This window comes from Rhipicephalus sanguineus, chromosome 3 (assembly GCF_013339695.2).
Source record: "Rhipicephalus sanguineus isolate Rsan-2018 chromosome 3, BIME_Rsan_1.4, whole genome shotgun sequence".
Taxonomy (NCBI): Eukaryota; Metazoa; Arthropoda; class Arachnida; order Ixodida; family Ixodidae; genus Rhipicephalus; species Rhipicephalus sanguineus.
In genome coordinates, this window is record NC_051178.1 from 35636656 (window position 1) to 35656541 (window position 19886).

Genomic DNA, 19886 nt, shown 5'->3' on the forward strand with positions numbered 1-19886 from the left:
GCACCTCAAACTACCGTCTTTAAGCCAACAAAAACCATTATATATAGTGCGTGTGAGCGTTCTGTACACAGGCTTTCTTTTTTTTCACGTTCCCACGCGAAGAAGCACGCTGTACACTCAAGGTCGATGGAAATATTATTATGAAGTAGACTAAAGTGCATCTCAAAACGACATCTTGCACCTTCAGTAGTGCTGACACAGCGTGCGATCAGCAAGAAATGATCCTCGATAATTGTTTGCATCGCTCACTTTATGGGAGCTTGAACAGCAACGCGCATAACGGTGGCAACTCGTTACCTGACAGCTTTAGTTGGGCATCCGCAACAGCCCCGCGGACACAGGCTGCTGTTGGAATTGGCTGGCAGATAACTTCCGCAGAGCTGCTGCAGACGCCCAGCTAAAGCTGTATAATTAGTGCCTACGAAAGCAGTACACTCACCATTAACTGGCGCCCGTTGTCCGTATCCGCACCTCCATGAATATTCCGCCCTCCAAGCGTCACTTCGTGCACGGAGCCGGCGTCAACACCACCGAAGACGCGCATGAACATGAAACTGATGAAACTTCAAGACACGCAACCCGGGCTGTCAACGCAACCACGCAACGCATTCCAATAGACGAGGGCACTGAGACTGACTGAGACGACTGAGAGAGAAGCCAGAAGCGGCGCGCCACCCCGGCGCCAACCCAGTCTCCGTCGACGAGCAACGCAACGCGCCACAACGGCGCCAAAGGGCAAGCGCGCGATATGTATGGCGTATCGGCGGCTCTTTCATGACGGAAGCCATTCGAAACGAGCTTCAGGAGCGTCCAGTGACTCCTTGCAAAATGTTAACTCTTTTTCTCTGCCTGTAGCTTCCAAAAGGGGTCACATGGACGCCCGAAGAGAGTCACGGTTCCATGACCCTCTTTTGACTCTTTTTTTTCTTAGAGTGTACAACTCATACCCTTACATGGTTCCCTGCTCATATGGGCTCCATGGTAGGGGGGATTATCAATCTCGATGAGCTGGCCCACTCCAGGGCGCGAGGGTTAACTATCCGCGACCATGGAGGACTTCTGGGTCAACCTGGAGGATTGGTAAATAGGGATCAACCGACCATGTACAATGAAATTACTTTACATTTCGCTATGGGAGACCAGCGCTGGATAGGTGGCGCGCCGAAAAAGGGCGCCTGGCGGAGAGTCGCGACATAACTCAGCCGCTCCCATGGCCTCCGCGCCATAGAGTTTCCTACAATACTTACTAGAGGGAACTCTGGCGCTAGTGTCTATGGGAGCTGCAATGCATCGCGCTTCAGCCAGCATGGGAATCATGGGTAGTACACGGATCTGTCTAAACTTCGTTCTTTCGGCTCCGTTTGGCTCCGCGTCGCCTGCATCCGCTTCGTCGCAAAATGAAGTTCAGCAAAAGTCAGCAGTTTCACTTCGCCACTTTAACTTGTTTAGGCTCACCGATTCAAATCTGGTCACGAAGTTCACAACGATCCATTCTTTTATCCGAAAGAAAACCAAAACATAGCAATAAACAAAGCCACAAGTGCGTTCGAAGCCCACAAGCACGAAGACTAGGCAAATCCGTGTACTACCAATCATTCCCATGGTGGCTGAACGATCGCAGCACTAGAGTTCCCTCTAGGTAATTTTAGGAAACTCTATGCTCCGCGCCGCCGGCTAATCTCGGAGGCCATGCCGCTCGCGCTCAGACGACAGACCGCACTGTACCGCGGTGAGCGCACGCGCGTGCGCTGTTCCCGTGCTTTATTTTGGCACGAACAGCTCGCGAGCCATTGCGCCAGTAATACTGCCCTATGGTTTAGAAAAAAAATAACTTTGTCTGAAGGCTACTTTCTCAGGAAAGCACTGGAAAACGGAGAGAAACCCGCAGAGAAGACTACGTCTGTGCACACGGCGTCGAAGAGACAGTGCTGTGCCGTGGTGGCGACTCCGTCGTTGCCATTTTCTGGTTGCGTCCTGGGATTTGTGTCAAGCTAGTGCAGGCTCACTAGCCTCCATTAATAAGTACGTGCTGCGTCGATACCAGCTGCCCACTAATGCAGTAAAAAAAAAAAAGTAAGAGGCAAGGGGTAGCTGCGTCAACGTTTTTCTGCCGTCGTATGTATGCCCAGCCCGCGGTATGTATACACGCGGACATTGATCAAGCAAACCACCGTGCTAGCATAGCCTGTATGGTGTCCCGCTGTTATGCTCGAGGGCGCGGGATAGATTCCCGGCCACGGTGGCCACATTTCGATGGGGTTGAAATACAAAGAACACCCGCGTACTGAGATTTATGTGCACATTAAAGAAACCCAAGCGGTCAAAATTATTCCCGATTCCCACACTACGGCGTGCCTCATAATCATACCTTGTTTGGCACGTAAAACGCCAGCAATTGTCGATGTTGATCAAACACGCTTATTCTAAGCAGACACAGGCAAGCGAAAAAACTAACACAGTACGTTAGGCGAATTAAACGGCAAGTAAAAATCCAAGACATTTGACCCTTTTCTAGCGAGGCATAAATAGCGATGTCACTTCGCCGCGGCAGCCAATGCACAAAGAAGCTTTACCGCATCGGCTGACTCCAGAAAGCTACGATTAGAGTAGTCCACTGCATTGTTCGTGACAACTCTGTCTGTAGCATAAGTGAAGTTCAACGGAGGCATCCATCGCGTGCGTATTTCTTATAACAGTTCAGCGGCTTCGGCGAACGCGCTCCCGCACGCATCTCGTAGACAGCCAGCTTTCCTTCTGCGTAACTCTTTGCAAGTAATGTAGACTACCTGCCCATCGTATCATATTCACTGCACGCGGTGGCATCAGAAGGATTTTGTTGGTGGTCGGATGAAAAAATTATTACATATTCCGCATGCTGCACAATATGTACGGTTTATTTACGACAAACCCCGATTAACTTCTGCTCGTTGGCCCCGGTTTCCACTGGTGACCCTCACTGTCGAATAAATCTAGCATACACGCGCAATTCCGTTTAGAAACCAGCCCGACGCCACTAAACAGGAGAGCAAGAGCAGAGCATACTGTGCTCGCCTGACTGCTGGGATGCAACGCCACATCCGTTCTTATTATGTTTTAGAAGGAAAATCACAGAAAGATACGCCCTCCCTCATTTCTACGTATTGTGGCACTTGAATGCGCAACAGTACCGCCAGCATCCTTTAGTTTTGTTTCGGCGATACGCGCCCGCATCGCCTGTACGAAACTCATGTACGAAATTTGGCGGTTTAGCCACCTTACACCACATGCTCTGGGAGTGCCTCTTGGTACGTGGCACTGATACAGCATCGGCCAGCAAGTGGGGCTCCGCTCTGAGGAGTCCGGACATTCGGTCACAACTTTGGGCTGTCCAGAGGGCCCACGATGCGGCGGTAGGTCTCGGCCTGACTGTCCCGTCGTGGGAGCGGCCCGCCGTGTGCTAAAGCACACGCCTCCGGACTTTGTTAATAAAGTTCTTCCAATCCAATCCAATCCAAGGACGCGCTGGACGTCTTTCTTGGTCTTTGCCGCAGGTTGGTTTAAGATGCACTTTATCAGGTCGGGATTAGGCTCAATACCTTTGGAGCTAATTTTATCGCCCAAGAAGGTGATTTCAGTTTGTTACTTTTCCGCATTAAAAGTAAGGCCCTCAGCCTGTGCCCTCGCTAGCGCTTTGTGCAAGCGTTCATCGTGTTCCTATTTGCTAGAACCCCACGCAAGCACGTCGTCGATGTACACACGCGTTCCTGGGAGGTCATCGAATATCTGGCTCATGGTACGCTGCAAAACTTCGGGTGCAGATGCAATACCGAACGGTAATCGGAGATACCGATAACGACCGAACGTGGAACTGAATGTGCAGATTTCTAGTCTTTCTATCTAGAAGAATTTGATGAAAACGGCTGTTTGCATCAAGTCTGCTGAAAAACTTTGCTTGCGCTAGCTCACCCTCGATTTCTTCCCGGCATGGCAACTGAAAGTGTTCTCTTTTCACTGCCCTGTTAATTGCCCGCGGGTCCATGAAAAATCTTAAGTCTCCATTTTTCTTCCTCCCGATAATAAAGGAACTTAACCAGTCTGACGGCTCTTCCACTTTCTCAATGATGTTCGCGGTACACATCCGGTCGAGCTCTTTCTTCAGTGGCTTTCTGAGCGCGTAAGGCACACGCCGGGTTGGCTGTACCACGGGGACAGCGTCGTCTCGAAGCACCATTTTGTACTCGCGCCGCGTCCTTCCAGTGCCGGTTAATAGCCTTGGGTAGGGTGGCTAGAAGGGGAGGTGTGCTGAGCGCGGCGGCCAGCCATAGGAGAGGGTGGTCCTCTTGCGCATGATCGCCGCTAGGGCACAACATAGCGCTGCCATCTGGGGCGCCGTCAGCGTTTCCGCGGCACTAATCCGGCTGTCAACGCCTGGCTGGCAGTTTGTAGTTATGTAGTTTGCTGCGATGTGTTGGCGTGTTCTGTTTATTTATGAATGCTGTGTGCTGGCAAAGATGCCGTCTATCTCAAAGAAAAAAACTCAGCGTTATTGGTGTTTCGTGCCAGGGTGTGATTCCGGCTACAGGTCTTGTTCGGAAAAGTGTCCCTTTTCCATGCACCGACTTGCCAACAACTGTTCTTGAAGTGGGCATGCGCCATTCCGAGGGCTGACAAACTGCTTCAAGAGAATTCCGCTGTTTGCGCAAAGCATTTTCACAAACAGCGGAATGAATGACAAAAAGTCAAAGAAAATAATGACAAAAATGTCAAAAGAAGAAAGCCTTGTGTGATGTGAGACAAGCCGCGGAAACGATCAAGTGCATTCTGTTGTATACAATAAAGTTTCTTTACCTAGTAACATGTTGCATTTATTTATTTGGTTTATGAATTGAGCCTGAAAAGACTACCGAACGTTGTATTACCATGTATGCCATGGTTTAATCCTGATTTGGTTGGCGTAAATCAAGTTATCTGCTTTCGCACGTAATGAGGCGCAAGAATAAAATGATCAGAGCGCATTGGAGCATAATTAAGCCCCCATGGCCGTAACTAAGGGAGGGTTGAGGGGGTTCTGACACCCCCCGAAATTTTTTCATGCTTTATTTATTTATTTATCTATCATAGTACCCACAGCCCCCAAGGGCATATATTACACTGGGGGGGGGGGGGGAGAGAATACAATATTTCGATACAGAATACAGATGCCAACACTTTAACATTCCAATAAACGCAATTCACTGTCAACTTAAGCAGTGATACATGGGATATACACAATATAAATCGGGTTCATAGTACAGTTTATGACAACCGCGCCAGTACACTACTGGAGACACATGCAGTGAACTTGATAATACTTCATGTGAAGTAATTTCTACTACTTCAGTAGACAACCTATTCCACTTGCTTATCGTCCTCGGAAAAAATGACATTTTAAATGCGTCAGTCGGGCAGCTTATTTCCTTTATCTTATTGGCATGATGTAATCGCTGCGAAACGTAATCCGGTTTGTGAAAGTATCGCGAGGGGTCCAGACCCGTTCGGTCATGAAATAAGTTATGAAATAGTTTCAGCCGCAGATATTCCCTTCGTTTGTGTAGAAGTTCCAAACCAAGCCCTTCTTTTGCTTTTGAAACACCGAAATTCCTGATATATAGTCAGAGCATGCAGACAAACCGAACAGCCATGTTCTGAATTCTTTCTAAATTGGACACGTTACTTCTCTTCCACGGATCCCACACAGCACAAGCGTAATCTAAGATAGATCGAACGTTAGACATGTACAGTTGAGTCTTGGCCTCAAATGGTAACTTCTTTGCATTTCTGCGCAGGAAACCTAGCACACGCCCGGCTGTAATTGTGACGTGATTGATGTGACGGCTCCAGGAAAGTCCGGTGTGAAATATACACAAAGATGCTTGTGTTCGCGAACTGATATCAGCCTGGTTGAATTTATAACATAAAAAGAGTCATGGGCGGCCTTTTTCCTAGTGAAACACATATGCACTGTTTTTTTTTCATTATAAACATACGCCACCTATCACACCATTCTAAGACCCTGTCGAGGTCGTTTTGGAGAGTAGTGCAATCATGGGAGCTATGTATAATTCTGTACAAAACGCAGTCATCGGCAAATAATTTGATATGTGATGAAATACCGGAACAAATGTAATTTATGTAGATGAGGAACAATAGCGGACCCAAGACTGACCCTTGGTGCACGCCAGAGGACACATCAACTTCCCTGGATGCGTCTTACTATTGATAACGACCTTCTGCCTTCTCAAATTTAAATACTCGTTCATCCAGTTCACAATTAACTGTATCGTTCACATTATACATTTTTAGTTTTTCAATTAATAAAGAGTGGGGTGCAACGCCAAAGGCTTTTTTTTTAAAATCTGGAAGCAGTCAAGAGAGAAACCCTTTGGATAAGTCGTGTGTCAATTCAAGTAATTATGTTGCACAGGAAAAACGACTACGAAAGCCGTGCTGCTGAGGATTAAGAAGCAATGCGTGTTCATATGAGTCATAACATTGGTAAATAGAACATGATCAAGTATTTTGCATGCAACACTTGTAAGGGAAATGGGCTTATAGTTTAAAACATTACTTCGCGGTCCACTCTTGTGAACAGGCACTAGGTTAGCAAGTCATACAGTCATCGGGTAATGAAGATTCTTCTAAAGGCTTTTCGGGTGACACTAAAATACTTGCACGCCTTCACAGCGACCACCACTTGCTTTCCGTCGGAACAAAAAAACTCGGCTCTGTACCCCGTATTTCAAAACCGCATGATAAGAGTAGCGCAATACAAGCTGTGCGCTAAGGAACTGCATTATCAGCTAAAGTTTTATATAAATTGGTAACGCATTTCTACTGAAGCGTTCTCCCTGCCGAGGACGGATAACGGCCACGTTCGCTGACGGCGCCCCCGACGACAGCGCCGCCCCACGGCATTCACGCGAATGGCGGCCAACTTTTGCCGCCCGGTCATCACACCTCCCCTTCTATCCACCCTACCTTGGGTATGTCTGCTTTAGGCTTGCGTATCCGTCGCTGTTGTCCACCGCGTTGACTCTGTTGACCAGACCAAGTTGCTCACTAGCCTCGAGGCCCAAAATGGCTTGCTTATTCTTTACTATGAAGAACTCAAGCAGAACATGTCGCTTGTCTAACTGCACGGCGAGGTGAACCTTTCTTTTTTTTTGGCGCCAGTATGCCCTACGGCATAAGTTAAATAAAAGGAAAGAGTTCAGTTTCGCTGATAAAGGCCAGGAGCGGTCGATGCAACGGCCCGTGCGTCCAGCGCGTTAAGTCGGGTGGTCGACCGGGGCGGGAGTCAAGGCCTCGTAGGTAGCGGGTGCGAGCCTTGTGAAGGCCCGGACAGGTCCCAAGTAGGTGATCGATTGTTGCCTCTGTGGCTGGAGCAACGCAGAAGCGGCATGTCGTTGGGGGAGGCTGTGCACCGGATGTCCATGCAGCCCACGGTGTGGTATTTTACCACCCCCATAGTGACGCAAGACGCTCCTCGTGGGGTACGGCTGCTGCTTAGTACCGAGCCTGTTGAACAGCGAACGCGTCAGCAAGTTAGCCTGCGCTCCAGTGTCGACCTTCAGCTGCACCTTCTTTCCTTCAATGCTCGTTGTTACAACCCAATCGCGACTTTCGTGACCACGCTTGCTTTCCGTTGTTCTAATCTCCAGAACGTCAAAGTCACCGTCGCTCTCCACTCCGTCGACCACGTCATCAACAGCTGCTCGGTTGCTCGTACAGCAGGCGGCGAAGTGATTGGGCTTCATGCAGTTGTTGCATATTTTGCCGTACGCCGGACACTTTCTTGGCGCGTGTGACCAGTTGCAGTTAAAGTGCCTTGATATATAGAAAGTAGCGACACTCTCCTCCATATCCTCTCCGAAGTGTCCAATCCTCCTCTCCCAAGTGTCCAAACGTTATCTATATCTTCTCCCAAACGGCCACCGTGAGAGCGCCGGCCCTATAACCCGACTTGCGCCACTTTCCTATCAAGAATGCTATGTCACGCTGATAACGCGCGCGTTTCCCGGGCAACGGCCCGTGAAGCGGGGAGGTGAAAGACGGGAGAGGAGGGTGCTCGGCGTGGCGGCTCGGTTAAAAGAAAGACGGTACTTTCCCAAAAATATCCAGGGAGTTTAGTTGCAGTACCGGCATTGTTTTCGTCCCTTTTTAAGTGGCGTTCTTGAAACAGGTTCAATCTTGTTTTCCTCAGCCCACGCTTTATTTTGCGATTCAGCAAGTTCCTCAGCCTTGCAGTATTCCACTGCTGTGACGAGGGTCAGGTCCTTATTGCGAAGTTTTTCACGCAGGGAAGCGCTAGAAACGCCATACACGATTTGGTCCCTCAGTATGGAGTCTCGTAAATCACCGAAGTTGCGCGTTCTTGCTTTTAGCTGCAAATGCCGAAAGAACTGTTCGAACGACTCTCCGTGTGCCTGACGACGCGAGCGAAACACATAGCGTTCGTAAGTATCATTACACTTCGGCAAGCAGTAGGCTTCAAACACTTTAACCAAAGCGTCGTAGTCTTTAGCTTCCTCCGGCGTCAGGTTCAAGGTATTGAACACATCAATTGCTTCTTGACCGGCGACGTGCAAAAAAAATTGCAGCTTTCTGCTCCTTACTGCGTGGTTTGATCGGCTCCGTAGCTATCAGGTACAGCTCGATGCGTTGCTTGAATGTCTGCCAGGACGCCGCTGCGTTGTCGCCCAATTGCAGTGGCTCGGGCGGGCGTAGTTCAGTCATCGTGGCGTCCCACTTTTGACATCATGTAGCGAGCGTCTTGTAGAAAGCGTCCGCACACGGTGGTGGGCACAAGAAGACTGGTTTATTGATAACAAAAGGAACGCTTGAATACAGCGTTGCCAGGCGTTGCTCTATTGGTTGGGCACAGTGTTGCCTTGTTGATTGCCCGTTGCAGAAATGACGAATGTAAATTTTATGTCTTGCTCTGTTACAGCTCCTATTACGTCAAGACCTCGAATGCAATTTTCATATCTTGTTTCCAACTGAATGTAGCCATCGTGGGAGTGGTAACCAAGCCACCAGTACCGCGCGCGTATTAGACCAGCTATGTACCACACAATGCGGCGCGTGTGCGAACGAAATTTCCCAGCGGCGCCGTTCTTGAGATCACGAAGATGAGAAACGAACGAGCTTCCCAAGTGCGTCGCGCTTCTCCCTCATCGGCTCAGTGTGCAATATGCGCTCCTACGCTGCCGATGAGCGATATGAAGTTCGTCCACGTCCTTCCAACGGCTAATCCTCTACTCTGTTACTGCCAGGGAAACACGCTTCATTTTTTTCTATTATTCCGATAAACGAGGAGGGCTTAGTGCATACAGGATTAGTCACTAATGAGTAGCCTCCACCGGCTTTATCGAAGGAGGGAGATGATGCGGGGAACTAACGGGTTACAAGGAGAAGGAATGGTTAGGATGGTCAGTCGAGCTACCTTGCGCAAGAAAGGAGGAAGGTGGGGGAGGGGGGAGTATGGAGGGACGAGAAAGAAGGAGAAAAACTCAGACTGAGGGAAGAGGGGGGGGGACACGTACGTCTGAAGCCAGTCATAATCCAGTCATGACTGCGAACAGGCTGTATGTCACCGGGAAAAAAAAAGCGATTTCTCTGCACTCTTCCGCGGTATTTATTCGATTATCCTTACAATCACCAAGTTCTGCGCACGTGGAGAGAAGAGGCGATAAATATGCGACCCTTTCTTTCCAATTTCTCGGTACTGCTTTGGGCAGTCACCGCTTTCAGCTTTCGCTGCACCGAACAATATTGGGGCAACTGATTGTTAGCGTATTGCTTGCAAGTGGGCACTGGCTTATAGTTATCGCCCTACCGCCACAGCCACAGTGGCAATTTGTACAAGTTCGGCGATGTTAATCGGGGAAATAATACTGAGCGCGACAGCCTTTAATGCGAAAAAAGAAAAAAAAGGTAGAAGCATTTAATTTAGTCTTCGTTTTATTTGGCTATTTGACATTGTTGCCCTGAGTATTACTACGACGTAGTAATAATACGTGGTAGTATATTACTACCTCAGTATTACTACCACCCATACCGCCGATACGTCACACGTAAGTTCTCCACGTATGCTAAAGTTATCACCGCGCATGCAACCGATGCCGCATGGCTAACAAAAGGGCATTGCCATTCGGGGGTGTAGCTCGGTGGTAGAGCGCTCGCTTTGCTTGCGAGAAGTCCCGGGTTTCAACCCCGGCTCCTCCACGAACCTTTTCTTTTATTTCATTTTTATTTTAAATAAACCTTCGATAACATTGAAATACATTTTAAATATGCGGCAGTTAAGCTTCAGAGCAGGATGCACCATTTTTTTTAAAGAAAAATATTTCACATGGAAGTGGTATAGAAGTAATGGCGACGTGCTACTCTCTCAATCCTCTGTGGTAACCTAATAATCGGGAGGACTTTGACCAACACGAACATACTGTAGCTACATTCGGTGACTCCGTGTTGTAATAAATGTGTCCAGATATTGAAGAGTGTTCGCGTGAGGTGGCAACGTACAAGTGAAGTTGGACAGCGACTGTGTGCTACTGTGTTGTGCTATATTCATGACGTTAAACAGCGCATAAGACAAGGGACGGGTTGAAAAGGAAACAGGACAGGAGCTTTTCTTTTCAACCCGTCCCGTGTGTATATGCGCTGTTTAACATCATGAATCCATGCCAACTTTCCACTTTAACGTTGTTCGATATACGTTGCCACGTGACTTACCCAGGGTGAGCCTCTCGCCGGTGTCGGGGGGCAGCGTGAAACCGAGCAATGTCATGGACGAGATGAGCACGCAGGGAATGATGAGGTTGAAGCCGTAGTAGAGCGTGCGCCGTCGGATGTGGATGGTGTACGTGATGTCGATGTACGGCTCCGGACAGCAGGCATACTCGAGAACGTTACGCACTCCCGGCACGCCTGCGCAATCCAGCGCATCTTTGAGACCATGAAAACACAGAGCACATAGAAGAGGGAGAGAGAGGGGGGCATTGTGACAGCTAAAGATGAGACAGCGGAATCGATCGGACGTAAGTGTTTGCCATTGTGTAGTCATTCTCTTGACCGATAACATCGTTGTAAGACTTCCTCGCTTCGCAGGGCTTGTCCATCTTTCTACTAGAGTTGGTCCTCCGCGGCCATAACATGCGCTCTGGTTCCCGAAACTCTTACTGGCTTGTACCTGTGGTAGTATATTCACGCAGTACAGCTCTAGAGGGGAAATTCGGGCGAGTTGGTGGCAGTTAATAATTGACAAGGGACAGGGCTAAAAAGACGGAGGAAGAGGAAAAGGAGCATGACGACAGCGCAGGTTTCACTGCAGTTTTGGTAATGAAGAAATTTGAATGAGGGGGGAAAAGAAAGAAAGAAAGAAAGAAAGAAAGAAAGAAAGAAAGAAAGAAAGAAAGAAAGAAAGAAAGAAAGAAAGAAAGAAAGAAAGAAAGAAAGAAAGAAAGGCTTCCGCGTATGATGAGAAGCAGGCGCCCTTCGCAAAGCCCAAAAAGAAGTGTTTGTTAAAGCAGCAGCCATTGCCCTGGGCATGTCTGGAAGAACCACTCCGTGGTGAGCGCACCCGCGCGGTGGACTACATAACCCTATAGCGTGAACGGACGAATGTGTGGCGGCGTTTAAAGTACTCGGCCAGACTCGCAGGTCGAGTGAAAACCTTTCCGCGAGGAACTGGCGAAGCGGAGTGATCCGAGTGCTTCCCTAGGAATGCAGAGGAGAAAGTTTTACAAAGAAAGAAAGAAAACGAAACAAGAAGAACTATACCCCGAAGTAGTCGAAGAATAACGCAATAACACAAGGCCCCAATGTTTGGCAAGCTCTCTTGTCGGCGAAGTTTTTTTAGTTTCCAGGAGGCGCTTGTTGCGACCGAGTTAAGGTAAGGAAAAAATAAGGAAGAAAAGGAAAAAATATTTGCAGTGGCTTAGCTCGGCTATGCCAGGATATACGTAGCGTTAGCAAAGGTTGAGCTGATTATCCTTAGCTTTCCAGATTTTCTAGGATTATTAGCCTTCTTCTGTTCATTCTTCGTACTCTGAACCGCTAATTGCCAGGCAACTACTTCGGGATCCGATGAGACAAGCTTCTCGGCTCTTTTGCGCCGTCGAGAAGCATTTGCGCTCTCCTTCTCCATGACGTTACCCACCTGCAAACGCCAGTCAGAGGCGCTAGCAAGCGGCCCCAGCGTAGTGTCGGACGGCGACTGCACAGCAAAGGCGAATAGCGGCGCGTGCGCCGGCGCCACTGTGTCTATGGCTACGACGTCACTCCTCTCGAATGCGGCGCAAGTCAGCAGCGGCGAGCCGCGCACGGCGGTGGCGGAGTCTGCGCGCACGCCGGCGCCAGCGTGTCTGCCGCGCCTACGGCGCCACTTCTCCCGAACGCGCAGACCAGCAGCGGTGAGCCGCGTGCGGCGGTGTCGGAGAGCGCGTGAGATGCCAGATCCGGTGACCCAGCTGTGTGACATCACTGATCCTCGCGCATGCGCAGCACGGCTCATGACCCTCCTCGCGAAATCGGCTCCGGCTAGGCAAGTGTAGCTAACGCTACAAAACACAAGTGCATCGCAGCGAGACACAGGTTCATAGAATAATTGTCTTCCCACAAAGTGGGGCCAAACGGTGCGGGTGGTTGGAGGTGAAGGAAGAGCGGCTGGGCTGGAGAGCGGCACTGTCACAGACTCCGAGCGCGGCGGCCGCAGAGATCTCGAAAGTCCTTCATGTCGAGACCACCACCGGTGCATCGACGGCGCTGCGGCGGCAAAATTTGGATTGCCTGCGCCGCAGGCACCCCGTTTTCGCCGAGGAGCATGAGGAGGCGTACTCGCGACGCACCGCTATGAATATATTGGCCGCGTCGCGCGCTTGCGATAGCTGCTGTCGGAGAACACGAACTAAGGGCTGGGAATCGGGCGGGCGTGATCGGTGAGGAACAAGCGACCGCTGTTGTCGCTTGCGGAGGAGCGCTCGTGGCTCACGCGACCGCAAAGTAGAGTTAAAGGTATGAGCCCAGAGATACGCGCTGCATCGGAAGATAAAGTCGCTGCGATACCAAGTTGGGATGTACAAACCTTTGTGGGAGATATTTTGAGGTTTGACTCTAAGACCGAGTCCCTAAGCTTGTCCGAACGGAGGAACGCTGGAAGAAATGTTTCGTACCTCTTTGCATATACCGCGGATTCAATGTTCGCCGAAGCGGATATGCATGGAACAAGAGGGGGGAAGCAGCGAGACAATCTCTCTTGCGTGCAAGAAAATCTAAACTGGGTTAAAGGTGAAGTACCTTGAGTTGTGCATACACTGAGACGGTGTTTCACCATCGGTGCGGTACAGCGGACAGGGGTAGACGCAGCGATGCCGCTATTACATTCCAACGCCTGACCTCGATCGCATAGACGAAGGTTGACTCTCTTCTGGGGGTAAAGAAACATTGGCGCTCAGTGAAACTATTACCGAAGTCTCGGGGGTTGTATGACGGATGGAGTGAATAGCTTCGCAGTGTGCCGGTACAGGGAGGGCGTTAAAAATTGGTGAGTATTAAAAATATAATAATAGGTGACGCACGCACCTTTGTGCACGAATATGCGATGTGCCTGACTAATACCCTGCAACCAGTGGCGTAGGGTGCAATTTTTTTTCGGGGGTTGTGGGGTTCGTCCACCCTCTTTGTATGTTCGTGCGCGCATTTTTGTATGTGCGCGTGTTTATAGGTATATACAAATAAAAACTGAAAAATTTCGAGGGGGCAAGGGGCCTTTCTCCTCCATTGTTTCACCAATTCCCTTCGGGCACGCGAAGGTAATGTCCTTATCGCGCCGTAATTAAGATGTGGTAGCCTACAGCTCTCAGTGTATTTTATTATTAACTAAGCTTGCAAATAAGGAAAGATGAGAAACGCACCGCCTCTTTCTATGTAAGCTCTGTAGTGACGTGCAGAAAATTTTCGACTTCCATATAAGTTCACTTTCGAGATTGTCAGCGGCTCGCGCTTCAGGTTAAGTGATCTGTTTAAGAGGTGCGTTCCGGTCAAGCGTGCTACAATGCGGGGCGACGACGTGCATAAGCAAGAGCGTGCGTACACCGAGAACGTGCGGCGACGGCTGGATTTTTTTCTCTTTCTTCTTTGAGCACAACAGTGTTTCTACGTATGCACGCCAGCAGTCGTTCTTTGCGAGTGAAAGCGCTCCGCAAAGGTGCATTCGTGTACGCGTGCGAGTGTACTGACGGGGATCAACGTCGAACTTCACATTAGAGAAAACGAGGAAAAATGCACCGGTGGTCGCATTCTACGCATAACGGTCTCGAAGGGGCACGACCCTCACGGGATGCAAGCTCCCTGCGGAGAGCAGGTAAGAGTTGAGCGAGAGAGAAGAGCACGGCGCTATGAACAAAGAAAAGGAGCTTTGGCTGAGCCTGGCGTCGACCGAACTGTGGGGGGAGCTGCGCACCTCCAGGGAGCTACTGCCTCGCCGGACGCGCGCGTTATTACACTTAGCGGCTGTTTATCCTGTCGCTTACAGCGCAATCAATCACGCTGCATTAGCGTGTAAAGCACGTCAGAGGGGTGTTGTAGAAGAAGAAAGATTTATTCGTGGCAAGCTCCCTCGTTTTACGCTCGTTGTCCGAGTTTCGAACTTTCCCTCTCTCTTTTTTCTATTTCGGCGTTTCTGTGAAGTTGTTCTAGCGCTTTGTGAAGGCTCTTTTTATTACGACATGTTTCGTCTTTTTATGGACAACTAGGCGGCTTCATTGTGTGCTATCGAAAATTTCAATCTTTTATCTTGCGCTTAGTCTTGTACAATCTCTCCTTCTTTCTGTCTACCGTTTAATTTCTTTTTGTGCGTTCCCTTCATCTGGTCTTACCGTGTCATGTTCGACCCACTTACAATGTCTCTTTAGGGCGATAATCACGACCGTTCCACGAATTTATAATTTAAGGTTTGACGTGAATGATTTCACGCTGTATATTTCGGAGAGTTGTTTAGTGGCACGAACCCCGATTGTCACTCTTGTTTCTCTTCCAAGTACTTCCGGTCGAGCACGATGGTTCTCGTCCAAGTTAACAGTTGTATTGGATACATGTGATATCGTGAGAGCATAACTTGACTTAAGATAAGGGCCAATTAACTGTCAGGATAATTAATGAAAATAAATCGATTGATTTCATTGAAAGATTGCGAGCAGCTGGGATGGTTGCGGCACCTGCCGGAGGGGATCTCAACAACGCGCTTTTTTCTACGTGGCCTCAGTGATCCGCTCCGGCAAATTGATATGAAATCGATGTTTCTGGTTCAAATTGAGAGTTATATTGAATAAATATGAAATCGGAGCATAACATTACCTAAGATGACAAACAATTAACTGTCACAATAGTTAATGAAGATTAATTATCTCGTTCACTGTGGAATGAGGGAAAAGCATGCGAGCATACTCGCCGTCTTCGCGCCCGCGGGAGAGAGGGACGAGCCGCCTTGGCAGGAGAGGGGAGAGTTGAGTGCGACAGAGGCGAAGAAGCAGCGACATAATAGGTCACAAAGTTGGAGGTAATACATGGGATTAGACAGAATTTATTTTTTGCGGGGTGGTGGTTGTCTGGACCCGTCGTGCACGTGCCATATTTGTGTGGCTATATCACTGCCCTAGCCGAGGTGGGGGGGAGGGTTGGGGGTTCAACCCCTCCCTCCCAAAAAAATTTCAGATTTTGCAGATGTATACATATATACACCCACGAATATGCACAAAGCCCCCCCCCCCCCTATTCGTGTATAATATACATATACAAACTGTAGAAACTTCTAGGGGGGGATGTTGAACCCCCCACCCCCTCTAGCTACGCCAATGAAGTGGTGGGTAGGTAGTGATTAAAAGGGACGTGACCCTCCCCTTCATCTTCTCCCTTCATCTTGTATAGTGGCCATTGGTAAAAGATCCTGAATCAGGCCCTCAGCCTGAAAGGAATCTGTTTGCATGAAGCGCATGATTACCGATGCCCGAACACATCTGTGTAATGTGTTCCCCCTGACCGTAACACACACTGAGCGTCCCGCTTGGCTGCGTATCGCAAACATACAACGAGCGACTTCGTAATGTTTGCACAAATATTAATGGCTCTGCCATATTACTTCGTTGTGAGCGCCTGTGTTGCTTCCTTTGCGTGCACATATCTAAACATGTCGTTTTCACGCTGAACAAAAGAAAGGGAGAAGCAGCCAGATACTTTTCTTTTGTCGATCCTCCTGCTCCGCAGGTGTGATTGATATGAAATATGAAAATATAAACATTTCATAAAGGAGTGATTTTCCTGGGGCGTGGATCGCAATTCGGCAACGTGAACGCATACAAGTACGAGAAAGAACACCGCTGTTAAAGCAGCTAAAAACGGATTAGCTAGCCTTTCATGCACCGCAGGCCTCAGCACACGGGATATACATCCATGTAATCAATATTGACACGGCTTCAGTAAAACCGATCGCCGAAGAAAAACAAAATTAACAGAGATTAAGCAGTTTGGCAGGGATGCACATCAAAATCATTTTCTACGTAAAGGTCCTCACACGGGAAAGAGAGAGAGCAAGAATAAAAGTTTACTGTAACGACTGCTGGGCTTGTTCTGGACACAAATAATAATAATAGTAAACATAAGAATGTTTACAGCTGAAAGCGCATTTTGTAATAATATTATTTTACACGCGGCGCAGCACACACGAGATGTATTGAATGCCAGTATGTGTGTTCATCATATTGCTCGAACAGGCCTGTTTTGAACTCGTCTCCTTTTTGCGTAAATTCCACCTGACGAGATGTGTTTATCAAACTTATATTTCAGCTGATAAAGACTTCAGTTTAGGTCTCACGAAAATTTTCGGGCAACGTATTGAGAGACTTTTTCTTGATGTACTAAGCCTTTTACACTTGTTCTCTACGGCCACCAGATGATATTTGCGATAACCGCCAGCTCTCGAGCAAACCCCGATAAGTGGAAGCAATCGATCTCAACGCGGAACGAAAAGCAGCACCCGAGCGAAATGTGGCAACAGTGTTTGCAGAGATGAAACAACGCAGATCTCATTGTCAGGAGATAGGGAGAGCAAACGAAGCAGAATTTGCTGTTTCAGCTCAGGAACGTACTTCAGAAGGTTCTTCAACGGTATAGACGGGTAATAACGGAGCTATAGCGGAGAGTACTCGATTTTTATTTCGTTTTGAGGCCCCTTTCAAAACTTCAGGGCGATGGGAGAACGAGCGTTCAATTTCGTGCAGCCGCGAACCAGGCTTCGGAGAAATCTTGAGTCAACACGAATAGAAAAGCACCAAGGAGATAAAGTGGAGATGGAGAGACCAACGAGAGCTTCGAAGAGACTAGGGAACAGTGTGGAACAAACAAGCTGTTGATCAGAACATCGATACGCCTGGTGAAGAGGGCGGACTCAGAAACGAGGGGGAGGAGGATAGTATTAAAAAGAACAAAATAATTAACTAAAACGAATGAAAGAACAAGTTGAACAACTTTTTAACAGTGTTGTCGTAGACAGAAAACTCGGCGGTTATGCGCCACAGAAAGCGGGTGTGTGCCAAGCAGCTCCTAGCATAGCGTAGCTCATGCATAGTATAGTATAGTACAGCTAGGGTAAGGGAAAGCGAAGTGAGGCTAAGAAGAAAGGGGAGAAAGTAAAGCATGTCATAGCTTGTATAGTATAGCTTATCAAGGGGACGGAAAAGAAGACTCGTCTTAGGGGTAGAAGGAGAAAAAATGGGAGGTCAAAGGGTAAACCATAGCATAACCTGTAGAGCATTGCCATAGCAAGGTGTGGGAATTGAGGGAGTGATGAGAGGGTTAAGAGGGCCACTTGGAAAGAGATAAAGAAAGAAAGAACTCAATCAGCGATCGCCCGTCAGGTGGCGGCATTTGCTTGCCAACTACTCTGTTTACTCAGACTTCACAGGCGTGGAACTGGCTTTGATTTTTTTAGTAAACACTTGAGGTCATGATATATTTGCGACTTAGTGAACGAATGATTTGCAACGCCTTCTTGTAGTATTGGCCCTCTTCATTGTATAATTAGAAACATTGGGATTATTCTTTGTATTTATAGACGTTTTGTAACATACGTGGCACGTAGTCTATTCGCCCCTCTTTGTCACTAAGCCGCCATTTCTACCCACTTATCTATCGCCAGTTGGGCATAATGAGACGTGCTTCGTTTAAACTATGTCTGTCATATCCCGCATTTTCTTTCGCAGCGATCACCGTGAGCCGATGGTGCTAAAGAGAGTTCCTTAACAGAGGCGAAATTGGTCATTTCTGGGCGAATCAAACATGACGTCCGAATGAAAGCGCTGAAGCCTCTTATAAGCCGCGCTTTGTGCGAGTGGGTGAGTGAAATTACGAATCGAAAAAGCTCCGTATGGTGCAAAGGTTTCCTCAGTTCGATTCAATACCTTGCTTGTCATACACCGTTTGTGGCCGGCCGATCTTGATAGGTGAAGTAGGGAGAGCGCAGCTCGAAGGATTGAGTAATTGCGCAGAAAGTTATAGTGTCCGGATAGAATCTGTCGATTATCCTGGTCCGGTAAGTACGTATTGTGTAATGGCTGCTCGGTTATAGGGATTATGAGGCCTATATATTGCAACAATATAGATAGGTGGGCTAGTTGGTATCTCATGATTAAGTAAAACCTTTGAGCGCAAATAAACGGCGCAGGACCAAGAAAGAGAAAGAGTGGTGTGTGTTTCTCTTTCGCGGTTCTTCGTCGTTTATTTGCGCTCAAATATTGCTACCGTTAAATTGTGTATGGCGAATAATGGCTAGTGAAGAGAGAGCGCAGTAAAGGAAAAGTAAGACACCGGCCGCGTCGTAATGCGTTCTATATTTGCCTCCTACACTAAACTCGTGATCAGGATTACGTCATGACCTGCACGCGGATTTACTGTTCTGGTGCAATCAGGAGAAGAAAAAGAGTTCCATCAGTAGGCGGATATTGCGGAACTATCCGCGATGCGCAGCGCCTACAGGGGCGCCACTGAAAGCCGCGTAGCGGCGGCCGTTGGAACCGCTCGCGGGTCGCGTAGCAGACGCCTCATTTGCGCGCGTGCGATTCGCCGGTTGTGCGCGTCCCAGATAATTACTTTTGCGGCAACAGTGTGCGCAAAGGAGCCGCACTTTATAATAGTGGACATGTGTCCGATGTCACAGCTGTGTGGGACGACAATGTCCCCATACGCGACAAGTGTTTGTCACAGACAATCGACAACAAGCTTCTCCTACGAAGTGGAGCTCATCGTAAGTACACCGCTTTCTTTATAACGTCCCGATCCCTAACGCCTGCGTGCGTTGACGCGTGAACCAATGTTTTTTCACGACACAGTAGCTTCGTTTACGTGCCATGTGCTGATATAGTAGATTTTGAGGGAGCGCTGTCGCACCGGCGTATAGATTTCACAGGGTCGGCCACGTGAAGGGTCAGCGTTGGTAAAACTTTGAAACCAGCACGATAAACTTGTGAAAAAATAAACGATAAGCTTGTCATCATCGGTGCAGAAGCGCACAGCGCACATTCTGCACCGATGATCGCATTCCAGTGGCATCAATAGGCAGAATGCAGCCGATTTCGTACAGCACACGTGTGCGTGCACGGCGCTTTTTTAAAGGAGCCGTCACCTGCCCTACATTCTCTCGCATTGCGCTTCGCGCCATTCGTTTTTCAAGTGAGCCAATGTATCGCGTCTTATCAGTAATAACAACCTCATGTGAATTGTAGTGTCTACAATGCAGGCGAGGCGACCAAGTGTAAACGTAGTAGCGTTCGCTGAAAACGTAGCGACAAAAAAAGAAGAAATAAAAACAAGGTAAT

General features: G+C 48.5%; 1 protein-coding gene across 1 annotated transcript in view; it reads right to left on the reverse strand.

Moving 5' to 3' along the window:
* LOC119386555 (neuronal acetylcholine receptor subunit alpha-7) overlaps positions 1-19886 on the reverse strand; it is a 124683-nt gene that overhangs the window by 27795 nt on the left and 77002 nt on the right. The window contains exon 6 of the mRNA XM_037653836.1: positions 10756-10950. Within this exon, the coding sequence (XP_037509764.1) occupies positions 10756-10950 (195 nt within the window). The remainder of the gene's footprint in view (positions 1-10755; positions 10951-19886) is intronic.